General features: G+C 37.0%; 2 protein-coding genes across 3 annotated transcripts; both read right to left on the reverse strand.

Moving 5' to 3' along the window:
* Positions 1 to 845: 845 nt before the first annotated feature.
* LOC126614564 (cyclin-dependent kinases regulatory subunit 1) lies at positions 846 to 2261 on the reverse strand. The gene is made up of 4 exons (XM_050282217.1): positions 2158 to 2261; positions 1941 to 2064; positions 1769 to 1829; positions 846 to 1256 (listed from the first exon to the last, which is right to left on the reverse strand). The coding sequence occupies exons 2-4, from the start codon at positions 1991 to 1993 to the stop codon at positions 1104 to 1106; spliced, it is 267 nt and encodes an 88-aa protein (XP_050138174.1). The 5' UTR covers positions 1994 to 2064; positions 2158 to 2261; the 3' UTR covers positions 846 to 1103.
* A 4766-nt stretch (positions 2262 to 7027) lies between these two features.
* LOC126614559 (uncharacterized) lies at positions 7028 to 14499 on the reverse strand. 2 transcript variants are annotated; one of them, XM_050282208.1, is made up of 18 exons: positions 13173 to 14499; positions 12983 to 13069; positions 12706 to 12886; positions 12484 to 12592; positions 11655 to 11852; positions 11401 to 11482; positions 11259 to 11318; positions 11127 to 11179; positions 10724 to 10890; positions 9298 to 9508; positions 9085 to 9142; positions 8902 to 8958; positions 8516 to 8764; positions 8176 to 8240; positions 8009 to 8065; positions 7832 to 7925; positions 7557 to 7697; positions 7028 to 7448 (listed from the first exon to the last, which is right to left on the reverse strand). In XM_050282208.1, the coding sequence occupies exons 1-18, from the start codon at positions 14115 to 14117 to the stop codon at positions 7341 to 7343; spliced, it is 2922 nt and encodes a 973-aa protein (XP_050138165.1). In that variant the 5' UTR covers positions 14118 to 14499; the 3' UTR covers positions 7028 to 7340. The 2 variants fall into 2 exon arrangements, with proteins under 2 accessions (XP_050138165.1, XP_050138164.1); XM_050282207.1 differs by having other exon boundaries at positions 12682 to 12886; positions 13173 to 14496.
* Between the last annotated feature and the right edge of the window lie 557 nt (positions 14500 to 15056).

Consider the following 15056-nt stretch of genomic DNA (forward strand, 5'->3'; position numbering starts at 1 on the left):
CCCCCCCCCCCCCCCCAACACATTCCAATCCGCTCGGCTGGTCTCACCTTGGCTAAAATCAATTAACCTAGCCCCTAGGCTATTTGATGCACGACTAATGTCAGCTACAATTAAAAATACAAAATATATAAAAAAAATTATTAAATAATTATTAAAACTAATTATAAATAAAATATAATAATTTTTTTCTATAAATACCTAATCATGTTCTTCCACCTTACACCACATTTCAATATTTTCAAATAATTTCAACCAAACTTCTATTATCATCATAAATTAAAAATAAAATTATTTTTTATTATTTTGTTTTAAAAAATAATAATATTTTAATACGAATTATCTAAGCTATTCAATTTAAGAATGAAAGATGCCCTTGAGCTTCACTAAAGGCAAGTTACTATTCACCTGAGGGGATTGAATTGCCTATTGAGCGGAGGATTGAATTGCATATTGCCCAAGGAACTTTTTAGGGGTGGAAATGCTCTAATTTCTCAACCAGGAACTATACTCCATTGCTGGCCACCGGTGATCGGCAGCTTCTCTGCCCGCTTCTCCTCCCACGGATACGAGTGGAGAGGTTAGGACCATCCCCGATACAAAACTGAGTTTACATAAAACTACATAAGATGCAACTTACATAGCGAGCCTTTAGAGAACTCGGCACCTTCTCTGACAAAATTTACAATGAATGAGAAACAAACTCATACTTCAAACCACCCGAACCGCACATCTTGAGTGCACATAGAGAGATCAGCTTTGCTTCTCAACAACTACAAAACTTATTCAGAACGACTCAACTTACCAACCACTAAAAGATAAGAACAAAAAACGCAAAGCCACAAATCTTATCCATAATAATTATCACTCAATTTCACCAATGGTTCTAAATCCACACAAGAACATTGGCGAACCAACACGTTTGAGAAGCCATCAGCACCATTCTACATAAGTATCAGTTGCTACACTTAACAATTCTTCAAACGAGAGAATTACACTACAGTGCCACGACCGAAGCATTTATATTACTTTTGAACAAATGATAAACCTGTTTATGTAACATTTCAGTTCTGGAGATTAACACGCTGTCTTTGAGCAGACAAGGGTCACTTTGCAAGCACCTGCTGGGCGGCTTGGTTCTCCTGCTGTTGCTGGTAGTTCAGTGGCCTCCTGAAGAGCATGATGTGGGGCTCCGGGCGATGGATTGCATAGTGAACCCAACCACGGCTCTGCTGAACCCCAATTGCACGCCATTCATTCTAAATCAAAACGCAAAATGAAACAAAATGAGTGTTAATTGAATTCAGAAGTGACGAGATGCTTCTGATTTTAGAACTTGATGGAATCATATCCTTCACTATCTTATTCCTCTTTCCACTTTACTTCCGATCCTCGGCAACCAAACGACCAATCCATTTCATTTCTTAACAGAAATGAGGAAGACAATAGAAAACAATTCATGTGACTACACCATCAACATATCAGAGAGCATCTTAAATAATGGGTTCTAACTAATCAGAATTAATTTGGGTTCCACAACTGAAAAATTAACCAAATTACCCCAAACAACAGAATGAAAGCTTCTAAATTCGGGGTTTCGTAGATTTTACAACTGAGATTACAAAATATGAATTGCATGTCTTTCATCCACAGAAATCAAACATTATAAATTTTCCAAATAATTAAACACAGAGAACCAAATGATCATATAATTACAAACAAACAAAAAAATGAACGAAAAATTAGGAAAAAAAAAACCCTAAGAAATTACCTCAGAGAGAAGCCGATTCTTTGGAAGGAGTTTAGCCACATCCTGAGGAAGAACCACATGCCTGTACCAACATTAAAACAAAGACAAAAAAGTGTTAGTCAAAATACAAAACAAAAAAAATATTGAAAAATGAAGAAGTAATCGAAAGAAAAGGAAGCAGAAAAGAGCGCACCTGTACTCGTAAATATCATCGAAGTACTTCTCGGAGTACTGGATCTGACCCATCCTTCGATCCCAAGCCGCGATTTCAACCAAAAAATCTCGAACAGGGTTTTTAGCAAATTTCTCAGTCTAATCTGCGAAAACAAAATCTATTTTCAAGCAACAAAACGAGACCGATGTTCTAGAGAGAGAGAGAGAGAGAGAGAGAGAGGAGAAAGTGCTTTTACCTCACAGAGAGCGTCGGCGACGATCGCCGGGGGGGGGGGGAAGGGGTGGGGGGAGGGGAGTGAGAATTTAATAAAGGGGAGCGATGGGAGGGTGGGGCGGTGGTGAAAGGAAGTTGTGGAGGGGGTTTTATGTAAATTTGATTTCCTCAAATGTGCCCTTAAATCTCACCCACCCAAATTATCTTATTTTTCCACCGACGTTATAATCTCAGCCACCTTAAAAAGTTAGAAAATTAAAATGTTATTTTCCCACCCACTATTATTTCCAAAATAACCTTTAATATATACATACATATGAAATTATAAAATTATCTCTTAAAAAATGTAACAAATAATATGTAAATGAAAAACACTAAAGTTTGCAAATTCAAATGGAAATGACAGAGATATCCAAATTCAAAAGAATTCGACAACGACAAATTTAAAAATACAATGGACAAATTCAAATGGCCTACACACAAATTATTCTTCTACCTCTTCCAATGGAAACATAATCTTCTACCTCATCAATGGAAACATAATCTTCTACCTCTTCCAATCACCTTCTAAGTCCATTGCTATTTTTTTTTACTTTCTTTGAATGAAAGGAAATGAAAATATGAGTTAGGATTTAAGGTAGACAAATTGTCTTCCATGCCCAACTTGTTTTTTTTTTTTTTTTAAATTAAGTAAAACAAGATAATTAATGTCCTTATCAATCTTTTTGTAAATAGACAAATTTGTAATTAAAAATTCATTAAAAGATGGGTGAGAAAATAAGACATTGGACATCACTCTTTTGTATTTATATTCTTATTTTTTATTTGAAAAAAAGGGGATGAAGCACAGGTTGTTTTTGAATTTCAAAATTTTGTTAACTTCCCGCTTTTGATCTGTTTTCATGATTAATCACGTATTAGGCCCTCACAACGGTAAGATTTATTTAAAATATTTTAAAATTATATCTTCTTTACAATTAGTCAGATGCATTACAAATCTTTTGCGTGCCAGCATTAAAAGTCAAGGATCAAATTATATATTTTAGGGTAATTACACAAAACTACCTTAATTTTAGGTCGAACGACACTATCATACGTTACCTTTTAAAAATGACTATGTTATATCTCATCTTACAAATCTGATCCAATATCAGACATCTGTTAGTTTTTCTGTTAATTTCTCGATTAAGTGCTAAGGTGGCTAGACGGGGCCCACTCACTAATCCAACTGGATTAAAAATAATTAAATATATTTTTAATAATTAAATATTAAAAAATTAAAATTAAAATTATTTTTTTATATAAAATTGTGGGATCCACCCTCTCTCTCTCCTCAATCTCTCGCCTCTCTCTCTTCTCTCTCTCTTTCTCTGGGCACCTACATCGCCAAAATCTCAAAACCCAGAAACTCTTCCCACCCATCCCCCCCCCCCCCAAAACCTTCATCCACCACCTTCTCTATCTCCTCTCTCTCTTTCCCTCGCCTCTCTTTTCTCTCTCTCTGGCCAACCTGCATCCCCAAAATCCCAAAACCCAGAATCTCATTACAAATCTCAAAACCCAAAATCCCATCAAACCTCCCAAAGCTCACAAAGCCCCAATTAGTATCCCTCTCCTCCTCCATCTCTGTCATCGTCGCCGCCTTGCTGGCATTGGCGCCATCGTCCCTGGTGGAGGAGTTCGAGAAGGCGGCGCTGTTCGACTTCGACCTCACCCTTCCAATCCAAATGGTGCAAGGATTAGAAAGAGAGGGGTTGGGAAGACGAACTGGTTTTTTTTTTTTTTTAACTTTTCTGCTCAAGTCGAGGCTCGATTTTGGCTCTAATGTCATCATCGGCACCTCCTACGTCACCCATGATGGGTTGTACGCCACCAACAATGACGTCGTGGCGGACGACGCTGCACATGAAAGAGATGTGAGAGAGAGAGAGGGAGGGTGGTGGAGGAAGGTGGGATGGGTTTTTGGGTTTTGGGACTTTGGGGATGCAGGTGCCTCGAAGAGAGAGAGGAAAGAAAGAGGCGAAAGAGAGGAGAGGAGAGGAGAGGAGAGGGAGAGGGTAGTGGAGGAAAGTTGGGGGGGGGACGGGCTTCTGGATTTTGGGATTTTGGGGATGCAGGTGCCCAGAGAGAGGCAAGAGAGAGAAGAGAAAGAGGGTGGATCCCACAATTTTATATAAAAATAATAATTTTAATTTTAATTTTTTAATCCAGTTGGATTAGTGAATGGGTCCTGTCTCTAGTCACGTCAGCATTTAACAGAGAAATTAACAGAAAAACTAACTGAGGTCTGACATTGGAACAAATTCATAAAATGAGGTATGACATTGTCATTTTTAAAGGGAGTTTTAACGAAAAGCCTATGGTATTGTTCTCTTTAAAGAAAAACCACATTTTTACACTAAAAAATCAATCCTGGTACTATTCATTTTACCCTTTATTTTGTCTTTATCATTAAAACTCAAAGTTTTCAAGACATTTTCATTAGTTTTCCTTATTTAAAAATGATTAGATTCATCATTTTATCACTAAATTTTAATGGAATGATTAAATTGACATCGGTATTGAAAGTTAGGAATCAAATTTATCGATTTTTGAAACTCAGGAACCAAAATGAGGAGTTTGATCAATGTCAAGGACCATTTGCGATAAAAACCCTTATTTTGTGTAATCCACGTGTCACCATTTCATTGGATTTGTGGGTCCCACATACAAACTAACAAAATAGTTGATGGAATCTTAACGGAATAACCAAATTAATGTGTGGTAGTGAATGTCAAGGACAACTTTGATTGATTTTGAAAGTGAGAAACCAAAATAATTGAGTTTAACCAATCTCAAAAACCATTTGTGATAAAACTCAACCGCAAACGATAAGAAACCATCATTACAAAACAAGGCGAGAAAGTCAACTAACTCTTAGTCCAGTAATAATTTTATTCATGTTTGTTATAAAATGAAGGGTAAATTACATAGTAGCCCCTCAGGTTTGAAGTCTATTGCAATCTTATACAACATCTTTAAAACATTTCACTTTCATACCTCAAGTACTATTTTATTTCAATTTCATACAACCGTTAGATTTTCCATCCATGGATCTGTTAAATGCTGACGTGGCTGCTACATATATGACACGTGGCTGCCAAATGTCTGCCACGTGGCAAATAAAATAATTTTTTATTTTTTTTTTAAAAAACCTGAAATTGGAAGAAGAAAAAAAAAAAAAAAAAAAAAAAGGGACCGAACCCAGAACAAGGAGGAAGAAGAAGAAAGAGCAGGAGGAGGAGGAGGAAGAAGAAGAAGAAGAAGAAGAAAAAAAGATAGGGGTCCGAACCCAGAAGAAGGAGGAAGAAGAAGAAAGAGGAGGAGGAGGAGGAGGAAGAAGAAGAAGAAGAAAAAAAAAAAAAAAAAGGGACCGAACCCAGAAAAAGGAGGAAGAAGAAGAAGAAGAAGAAAAAAAGAAGAAAGAGGAGGAGGATGAGGAAGAAGAAGAAGAAGAAGAAAAAAAAAAAAAAAAAAAAAAGGGACCGAACCTAGAAGAAGGAGGAAGAAGAAGAAGAGAAGAAGAAAGAGGAGGGAGGAGAAAGAAGAAGAAGAAGAAAAAAAAGAAAGGGGTCCGAACCCAGAAGAAAGAGGAAGAAGAAGAAAGAGGAGGAGGAGGAGAAAGAAGAAGAACAAGAAGAACAAAAAAAAAAAAGGGACCGGACCCAGAAAAAGAAGGAGGAAGAAGAAGAAGAGAAGAAGAAAGAGGAGGAGGAGGAGGATGAGGAAGAAGAAGAAGAAGAAGAAAAAAAAAAAAAAGGGTCCGAACCCAGAAGAAGAAGAAAGAGAAAGAGAAGAAGAAGAAGAAAGAGAAAGAGAAGAAGAAGAAGAAAGAGAAAGAGAAGAAGAAGAAAGAGAAAAAAAAAAAAGGGACGGAACCCAGAAGAAGAAGGAGGAAGAAGAAGAAGAGAAGAAGAAAGAGGAGGAGGAGGAAGAAGAAGGAAAAAAAAAAGTGGCAGATATGTTTTTTTTTTTTTAAATTAAAAAATTATTTTATTTGCCACGTGGCAGACATTTGGCAGCCACATGTCATATATGTGGCAGCCACGTCAGCATTTAACAGATTCATGGATGGAAAATCTAACAGTTGTATGAAATTGAAATAAAATAGTACTTGAGGTATGAAAGTGAAATGTTTTAAAGATGTTGTATAAGATTGCAATAGACCTCAAACCTGAGGGGCTACTATGTAATTTACCCTAAAATGAAAAAATGAACATTAAAGCGAGTAACATCACATTGGTGTCAAGTTCTTGCGATAATAATCTACCTACGTCATCGTTAAGAAAGTTACATTGGAAGATACCAATGTTATTCATACTATGTTTTTATACCACATTTCTATACCACCTTAGATGACATATGATGTGAACAGCGACATCATTTGAAAAATTTGCAAAACCCAAGGAAAACAAGGTGAAAGACTCCTCGTATACCACAATCATCATTTAATTAACTAGTTTTTCTGAATTATTAATTTATTAAATAATGAACTAAATTTAAAAATCTGATTAATTGTGGCTGCCCACATCAAATGTCACCTAAGGTGATATGAAAATGTGGTACAAAATATGGTATATGAATAGTATTACTCATAAACAGTAGTTTGGTTCAAATGCCATGGATGACAGTTGTCAAACAGAAAATGCGACAGGAAATCTTGTACGTCAAAATCAGAAGTAGAGACTCCAATTTTGTTCGATCTTGTACGTCTAAAACAGGAAGTAGAGACTCCAATTTGGTTTAGCTTTTCGATCTTGTACGTCAAAAACAGGAAGTAGAGACTACAATTTGGTTTAGCTTTTCGTTTAGATGCAAACAGAGTACGTAAAATAGGCGAGCAAACGTCACACTTTAGAAGCAAAATTCCTCAAAAAGTGAAATTCCATGAACAAAGGTATCAGCAAAAAATGGAATCCCATGCCCAGAAGCAGAAATAACAGTGCCATGAATAGCAAAGTTCCAAGAGACTTTCCGTAGGTCTCTTCATAAACCTACTGCGACTTTCCGTCTCCGAAACAAAAATCCCTCTAAAATTCTATTTGCTACCCGAAAGACAAAAACAAGCCTGTAAGGTCGATGTATATTTCTGCTCTTTCTGTACACCAAAAGACAAGGGAGTCATTTACATCACGGTCAAAACGGAAGATCTAGATGATCCGACATTCAGTTACTTATATGTGACCTAAGGATTCGGCACTTGGGGACGGGCTTCCGCAGCATGTTAGTCCCTTGGAAGATCATCATTTGGTAACTTTTCCTGTAATCATGTATCTACAAAAAGAAATTATGTAAATAAACAAGATTGACATACTTATGCAGTATTTTACCCAAAAAAAACATGCTTATGCAGTAGAAGAAACCATGCAAGAGTTCACACACCTCATTTTGGGTTAACTTCTCAAAACCAAATCTATTTTTCCATATTGATTCTGCCTCGCTAGCGGCTGGCAGCACAAGGCTTTTCACGTTTAGAAATGCAAGAAGCCTCTCAATACATGAAAACAAGATTTGGAAGTAACCCTACAACACAATAATCAGTTGAAATCAGTTAAAAAGAAAAGGCCACAACCCAAAATTCCATAAACCTTTTATTACAATAGAAAAATGTGGCTATGTGATTTTCCATAGCGCCAGAGTAGTAAATTAGTAATAACCTGTCCTTCCAAATCAGCACATGTTGCCACTAAAGGAAGCTCTGCCACTTCGGCTCCATAGATACGAAACATTCCAGCTGACACGACCAATTGGCTGCATATTACGGAAAACATGTCAAAACAGATTACTATAACTATAATAACATTGCATAATAAGCATTAAAAAACGATCCTTACTTTACTGTAATTATTCCACAGTACATCCCACCGAAATCTTGGGTCTGGATGGTCCTTCTGCAAACTCAGTTGATATATTCAGTCAAAATTGAATGCAATTACGTAGTAGCTAGCACAAGGATTTCAAACGAAAGAGTAATAGGAAAAAAGAGAATATTCTGGCTCACCCATAAAGCATTTCTTTGATAAAGTCCTGGCGTGAAGTAGGATCAATTATTGGGGAAAAACGATCCTAGAGCACAGAAATGAAATTGAAAATTAAGTATGTTGTTTAATCCCGCTTGAAACACTTACAGAAGTTCATCTAGTAACACCAGACACGAGGGACAAGAGGGCCAATTATGCACATTAAGGTAGGTCAGATCACTCGCTAACCTCACTAAATGCAGCACAACATTTTCCTTATTAATAGAAACAAAATTAAAATAATTTACGACACCTCTTGGTTGGTACTGTTATAAAAATAGCAGATATTCTAACAGAGCAACAAATAACAAGTATGCTCACATGGAAGATTTCAAGAGCCTTGGAAAGCAACTGCACACATTCATCATCAGTAGACATTTTCCCATTAAGCACCCTCCATTTTATATCAAGATTAGCTCCACTCTCCGGACCTTTCTTATTGTGCTTCTTCCTTACAACATTCAGAAGGGAGTCTGGAAGCTTCTGTTCCCCATGAGCTACCAACTTCTGCAAAGCTGAATGAACCCTGAAGCAATCTGAGCAACAGAACCACTTGTCTTTCGGTATTTCCTGGAGAACAAATGTATTTAACTATAAGAAAATATGATTAAAATAGCAGCAAAAAAATAAGAAAAAAACAGAGCATAACAAAAAATAAACTGCTGATCAAATGACATTTACAATAAAAACAAAGGAAGAGTGAGTACCTTCATATCTTCAATTCCTTTATCTTTCAAACAACCTACATGATACTCCTTTTCACACTGGAGTGAGGAAAAGAATAAGCACGTCATTTAGAGCATAATGGCTAATCATAAACAATTAAGCAATACAAAACACTTCAAAGCCAGACTCGATAAATTTATAAATTGGGCTAGCCATGAAAGTACCTGATCACACAAAATAACGGTGCCAGGACCAAAATCCAAGCCGCTGAACTCATGGCTACTGCAAACATCAAAATCAAAACTATTCATGATTGGAAATAAGTTGATGCTCCAAATGTTGGAATTTCCATCCCACTAAAAAGTGTTGCCAAAACTAAGTGTTCGGTATAACTGCAAATATTTTCCTGGTTCATGACAACTGAAACGAGAAATAACCTGCACAGTGCACATCCACCAAGTTTCTCATCGAAAGTAGTGACAATACGAATGCATCTGTTGGTTATTTGTTCTATGGGATCGACCCCTGCAACCCTTCCAGCTGCAACAGCATTGGGATTATGCTCCACATATTTTTCTTTCTCAAACATAGTCTGGCAATTCTTACAGTACCAAGTATCGCCAGGGACACTTGTTAGAGAAAGGCACTCTGCAATAGACAAAAAATAAATAAATAAAACATGTAGTTCATGCACAACAAGCATACCAAATACATATCGTCTCTTTCGGTTTTATGCTTTTACAAGTGTAATGCTTACAATTCTAACATCTAAATTAGTTATGAAAAGAAAATGCAACAAACAACTCAAAAAAAGAAGAATTGGAATGCATGATATAGGACTATTAATAACCATAACCTATGTTTATAGAATACAAACTTGTGAAAACATAAGAGATATAATTAGGTTTCCAATTCATGAAGCTACTATTCCAAAAATAAAAATGATATGCCAAACTCAGAAATTTTATTTACAATTAATTTTAAACACACACATATTGGAACTGAATAAAGATAGGAAAATAATAAAAGCATCAAAATGAACATGATAATTGGAGATAAATCCTAACAGTTAATACTATGGAAGTTAATAGAATACACATCCCCTCCTAACCCACCATGTGGAGGCAACTAAGACATTGGATTGTGCATGCACACTTGCACACATGCAGAAAAAAGCCCAAAAGTGAATCCTACGGGCCTACCCCATAAACAGTCCACCTCCTCAGCAAGCACATTGTCAAAGACCCTCCTATTCCTTTCATCTGACAATATTGCCATCATTGCCAACCCTACATTTATAAATCTATTTTTTGAAAAGTCAAGAATGAAAATAATTTAAATTCTTCATTACCTTCTCCTATCCGCAGCCCACTTCCCAATAATCCTAATATTTCAATTTTGCAGGTCACAACATCATCACTTGGGTGCTACCTCAATCTAATTATTACTTTTTCTAATATTGTTTATTTCCGTTGAACTTAATCAAAATTTTAAAAAATGAGGAACTGGGAAACTTATGATAGTTCATAGAAGGGTTGTAATGAGACCAGCAAAAGAAATGGTGCAAACAGAAGCAACGCAGTATGGAAATACACCCTTAATTTTATGGCCATTTCCGGCCTTTATCTTTTGAAAGAATAAACATACTTAAACATAATTCCTACATAAAATAAATGAACTGTACTCCCCCTAACTCTTCCCACGCTTCCATGTCCTTTTCAACAACAGGGGTGTACAGTATTCCATCACCGATTAAGTATTAGAGTTCCTTTAACATAATTACTAACATATATATGAAGTGAAAAGTTTCACATGGCATTTGAGAATATGCACTGGTGTAACAAATGCAACTGTGGACATCACCTTTGTGAAAAGCCCTTGGACAATTATCACAGCATAAGAGATCTCCACCAGCTTCACAGATGGAGCATAGGTCATCATTATGCTTGGTAGACCACTTCCGACGACTAGAGAGAGATAATGCCAATTCATGGAGAGATACCCCATTAGATGTGTAAATGTTCATGTAACTGCCAAATAATGCAAATAAGTGTCCAAAAATAATTTAGAATACCACGGATAAAAAAAGGTTATTACTGAAAAATTCCCCACAACCTTCCCACCGAAAAATCAGGCAGGGAGGCCAATGGGATTCTAACAATTCAATCATGTCATGTGCAAGAGCTAGAACAAGTCTAACTCACTGCAAAATTCCAGGAGCAATGTGAACAAGTATAACAAGCAAAGAATTTAACCAATGACTCACGGCTTGCGACGTGACTTAAAACCAGCATGAGCTTCAAATGTCGAGGCGCTGACCTGCCAATCAAATGGAGGAAAATCATAGATGTGTCAAAAAATCCATAGGTGATGGTAATTCAGTAGAGAGTAAACATACCTCATCATTGCAGCAACCACAAACAATGCCAGGACCCTTTTTATAACCAACCAACATTTTCTGCCAGCCAAAAAATGACTACTCAGAAAATAGCATTCCACTTCAATAAGGCAAAAAACTACAATCCAGATTTAGTGGCAACCTTTCCCCTGGAAAAATAGCCTACTTCTGTGCCATCCAGCAAACAATCTTCCTCAAAAACCAACTTGTGCAGCCGAAGATCCCTTTCAAAAAAATTTCAGACACAAGCAAATTAAGTGCACTGATTACGATAAAGAGAGGCATACAAAATAGCTCAATTGTGAATAACAGAGCTCGTCAAGAAAAAAAAAATTATTTATGAGACAGATACAAAACACAGAGAGAGAGAGAGAGAGAGAGATAGAGGATGAGTACTTTTTGGTTACTCTTCCCTGACTTTTACTTTCTGACGAGCGGCACTTTGGCACGTTATGAGGATGCTTTTGAACTTTAACTGGCTTTGATGAGCTACCCTTTGGCATATATGGATGCTTTGGAACTGTAACCTGCTCTGGTGAGCTACACTTTGACAAGGTATCAGGACTATTTGGACCTGAAACCAGCTTTGATGATCTGAAATGGTAAACACACGCACATCCTTAATTGCAAATAATAACATTTAAAATAAAGGATCATTTATGATACTCTCTTGTACTCATATGTTATAGGAGAGTAAAAATCCTAAATTACAAATCACACGTAAAAGTATATAAATATGTAAAACTAGAAGTATAGCTAGATTCACCCATCTGTTGCATATAGATATATATATATATATATATATATATATAAGCTGCTTAGAAATGAAAATCCTTCACAAATCAACTGTGCAATCAAATGTGAGCTGTCAAATAACCATTCCAACAACATAAGGGCCCTAATTTAAGCACATGTTTTCATAAGGCTCCTACGTCAAGTTCAGATGTTCAATGAATTTAAACCAAAAAATATCACTAACACAAAATCTTATCTTGATTGAATACCCCTTGATTTGTAAAATCAATTTAAATCCCTCGAATACAATTGGATACACCCCCTTATTTCTCTAATCATAAAATTAGCTTCCTCTCTGTCAAGGTTACATTAAACCCACCCCAAATTAGTCTTCTTAAACATGTGGCATAAACCCAGAGGCAGATGAAATATTTTTCAGATAAACAGATTGAACCAAAAGAAAAAAAAAAGTAGGGAAGATAAAGCTTACTCATCACTCTGTTTAGCACCTACAGCAGGCCTAGCTCCAGACTCTTTTAACTCCATGCATGAGCTACAAAGTAGCACTGCTGACCTTGTCCGGTCTTTGTCAATAGAATCTACATTCATCGTAAAAGAAAAGACTTATGTATATGCATATTATTTATCAAGGGGTATTGCAATTAATTTATGCAGACATAAAAGCTACCTTTGCAATTGAGACAGATCATACATTTGCTTATAGATGAGCAACCAATAACAAGTTGGACAGCTTCTTCCAAAGTTTCCAAGGGAGAATTTTCGCATACGGTCATGACATCCCGAAGGGTCTTCCCGTTCTCAAGATAAATATGGTCCGAAGGAAGTTTAGTTGAACTACCCGCATGCAGCTCAAACACAGGAGGTGTAATAACCTATGGAAATTCAATATAATAATCTATCAACCCTTTAAATCGACAAACATTACAAGACATGAACTACAAAAGAAAATATCGTTAAACAATACTCACTTCTGTTCCTTCGCAAGAATCACAGTGACACAATATAGAAGAGCCCCTAATCACTCCCCTAAGCCCTGTTTCTCCAGACTCTCTTACCTAACAACAACAAATATAAAACACAAAATAAGTACTCTGCCCTAAACCGCAAATCAGTAATCATATGCACACTGAAAAACAGCAGCACCAATGGAAATAATACCTTTGATCCTCTAAGGTACTTGACTGGCTGCCCCTCAAGAATACCGGTGTCAAGAAGTTCTTTCAGTTTACTGAACTTCCTCACCATACTCGGCATTTTTGTATCAAGTTTCATTGGAGTAACGAAAGGGCTTTTCTGTATCCCCGAATCTATCTGTTTGGTACAACCTTCGGCAGGTATATTCTGCATTTTTTCTGCGTCAAGCTTCAATGCTGACCGAGTAAACCTCCTCGGAGGCTTCTCAATCACCTCCTCTTCCACCTTAACATTTCTGTTCTCAACTAAAACAGGAACTTCTTCGTCCACCATAGGCTTTTCGGGTTCACTATCGCCAATGCAACCGGTCTGGGGCTCGTCATCTACTGCCATCTCCTTGGTACAACCTACCGCAGGTAAATTCTGCATTTTTTCTGCCTCAAGCTTCAACGCTGACCGAGTAAACCTCCTTGGAGGCTTCTCACTCACCTCCCCTTCCTCCTTTTCATCCACCAAATGCTTTTCTGGTTGACTATCGCCAATGCAACCAGTCTGGGGCTCGTCATCTACTGCCATCTCCACCACACCGTGCTTCAACTCGTCTTCCCCAACCCTCTCGCTCGGCACAGACTCGCCCCCATGGAATTTTGGCTCATCGTCGCTCATGACGTCCACCACATCGCTTTTCGCATCCTCTTCGCTCATAGCCTCCTCCAATTCCTCCTTAACGTTCACATTCTCGCCCTCCCCAATCTCCCCACCCCCCAATTTCTCGTCACCATCACCACGGCTGCGCTCCTCCGTCTTCATCCTCTTACAGTCGCCGTTCTGGGCCCTACTGCCCCGAGTCCGCCCCAAAGAGCCAGAGATTTCAGCCTGGGCCTTCAACGCAAACGCGAACTCGCGTTTCAGCCCCGCCCGGACCTTAGACATCAGCACGAACTCCTCAGCATCCGTACCTTTCGCCATGCACGGCCTCAGATCAACTCAAAACCCTAGAAATTTCGCAAATCCCTGGTTCAGATTTGGATTAGAGGAATTGCAAACCCAAAATCGAGCCTAAAGGTGAATCGAAATTTAACAAAAAAATAAACCCTTAAATCCGGAAAAGATGGGATTTGTGAAAGGGGGAAAAATTAGGGTTTCAGAAAGAGTCGGAGAGATTTGTATTTGGGAGGAAATAGGAAACGTCGGGTTGATTTTTGAGGAAGAGTAGAAGGGGTAAACTGCCACTATCACCTGATTTAGAATTCTGAACTCCTCAATTTTTTTTTTTTTTTTAATTTTTTGGCAAGTTAAGGATATAAACTATTTAAAATTATCCAATTTAACCCAGCTCTCTGATTTCATCTACTCTCTTTTATTTTTTGTTTTTTATTTTTTTAAGAACATCTACTACACGACTACACTCGGCTAACGCAATAATAGATTCCGTAAAGATTTTTCCTGTATTCTTTCAGTCAACTGAACTTTCACCCTACTAAAGAAATAATTGCTTCGTCAATTGAGCAAAGATAGAGAATAATAATTGTCTGAGCGTATCTCCATTCCGGCGATGAGTATTTAAAAAAATTAATACTCTGTTTAATTTTGAATAAGACTTTTACCAATTTCATCAGGCCCACTTGTATTATTATTCGAATTACAATCTCGTTTTAGTGGCGCCAAGGTTTATATATACTCTTAATTTTATTTTCTTATTTTAAACATTTCTTACTAACATAATTAATATAAAATGTTGGATGACATTTTTTTTACAATCCAAGAGTCCAGGTTGTGCCAAGTGAATAAGAAGTCTTTTTTAGATATTTCTTCTTTTAATTTTTAAAATTCTAGATTAACATCGTTAGATTTAAAAAATCTAACGTCCCATATTCGTAGCAATCATCAAAGCCTGCATCGCGCTCT

This window comes from Malus sylvestris, chromosome 3 (genome assembly GCF_916048215.2).
Source record: "Malus sylvestris chromosome 3, drMalSylv7.2, whole genome shotgun sequence".
Taxonomy (NCBI): domain Eukaryota; kingdom Viridiplantae; phylum Streptophyta; class Magnoliopsida; order Rosales; family Rosaceae; genus Malus; species Malus sylvestris.

Coding starts and splice junctions, on each gene's coding strand:
- LOC126614559 (XM_050282207.1), bottom strand. CDS start 14,117: ATGGCGAAAGGTACGGATGCTGAGGAGTTCGTGCTGATGTCTAAGGTC. Junction 8,765..8,901: donor AAGGAATTGAAGATATGAAG/GTACTCACTCTT, acceptor TTTGTTCTCCAG/GAAATACCGAAAGACAAGTG. Junction 7,449..7,556: donor AGAAGTTAACCCAAAATGAG/GTGTGTGAACTC, acceptor TTCTTTTTGTAG/ATACATGATTACAGGAAAAG.
- LOC126614564 (XM_050282217.1), bottom strand. CDS start 1,993: ATGGGTCAGATCCAGTACTCCGAGAAGTACTTCGATGATATTTACGAG. Junction 1,830..1,940: donor GATGATATTTACGAGTACAG/GTGCGCTCTTTT, acceptor ATGTTGGTACAG/GCATGTGGTTCTTCCTCAGG. Junction 1,257..1,768: donor AGAATCGGCTTCTCTCTGAG/GTAATTTCTTAG, acceptor GTTTTGATTTAG/AATGAATGGCGTGCAATTGG.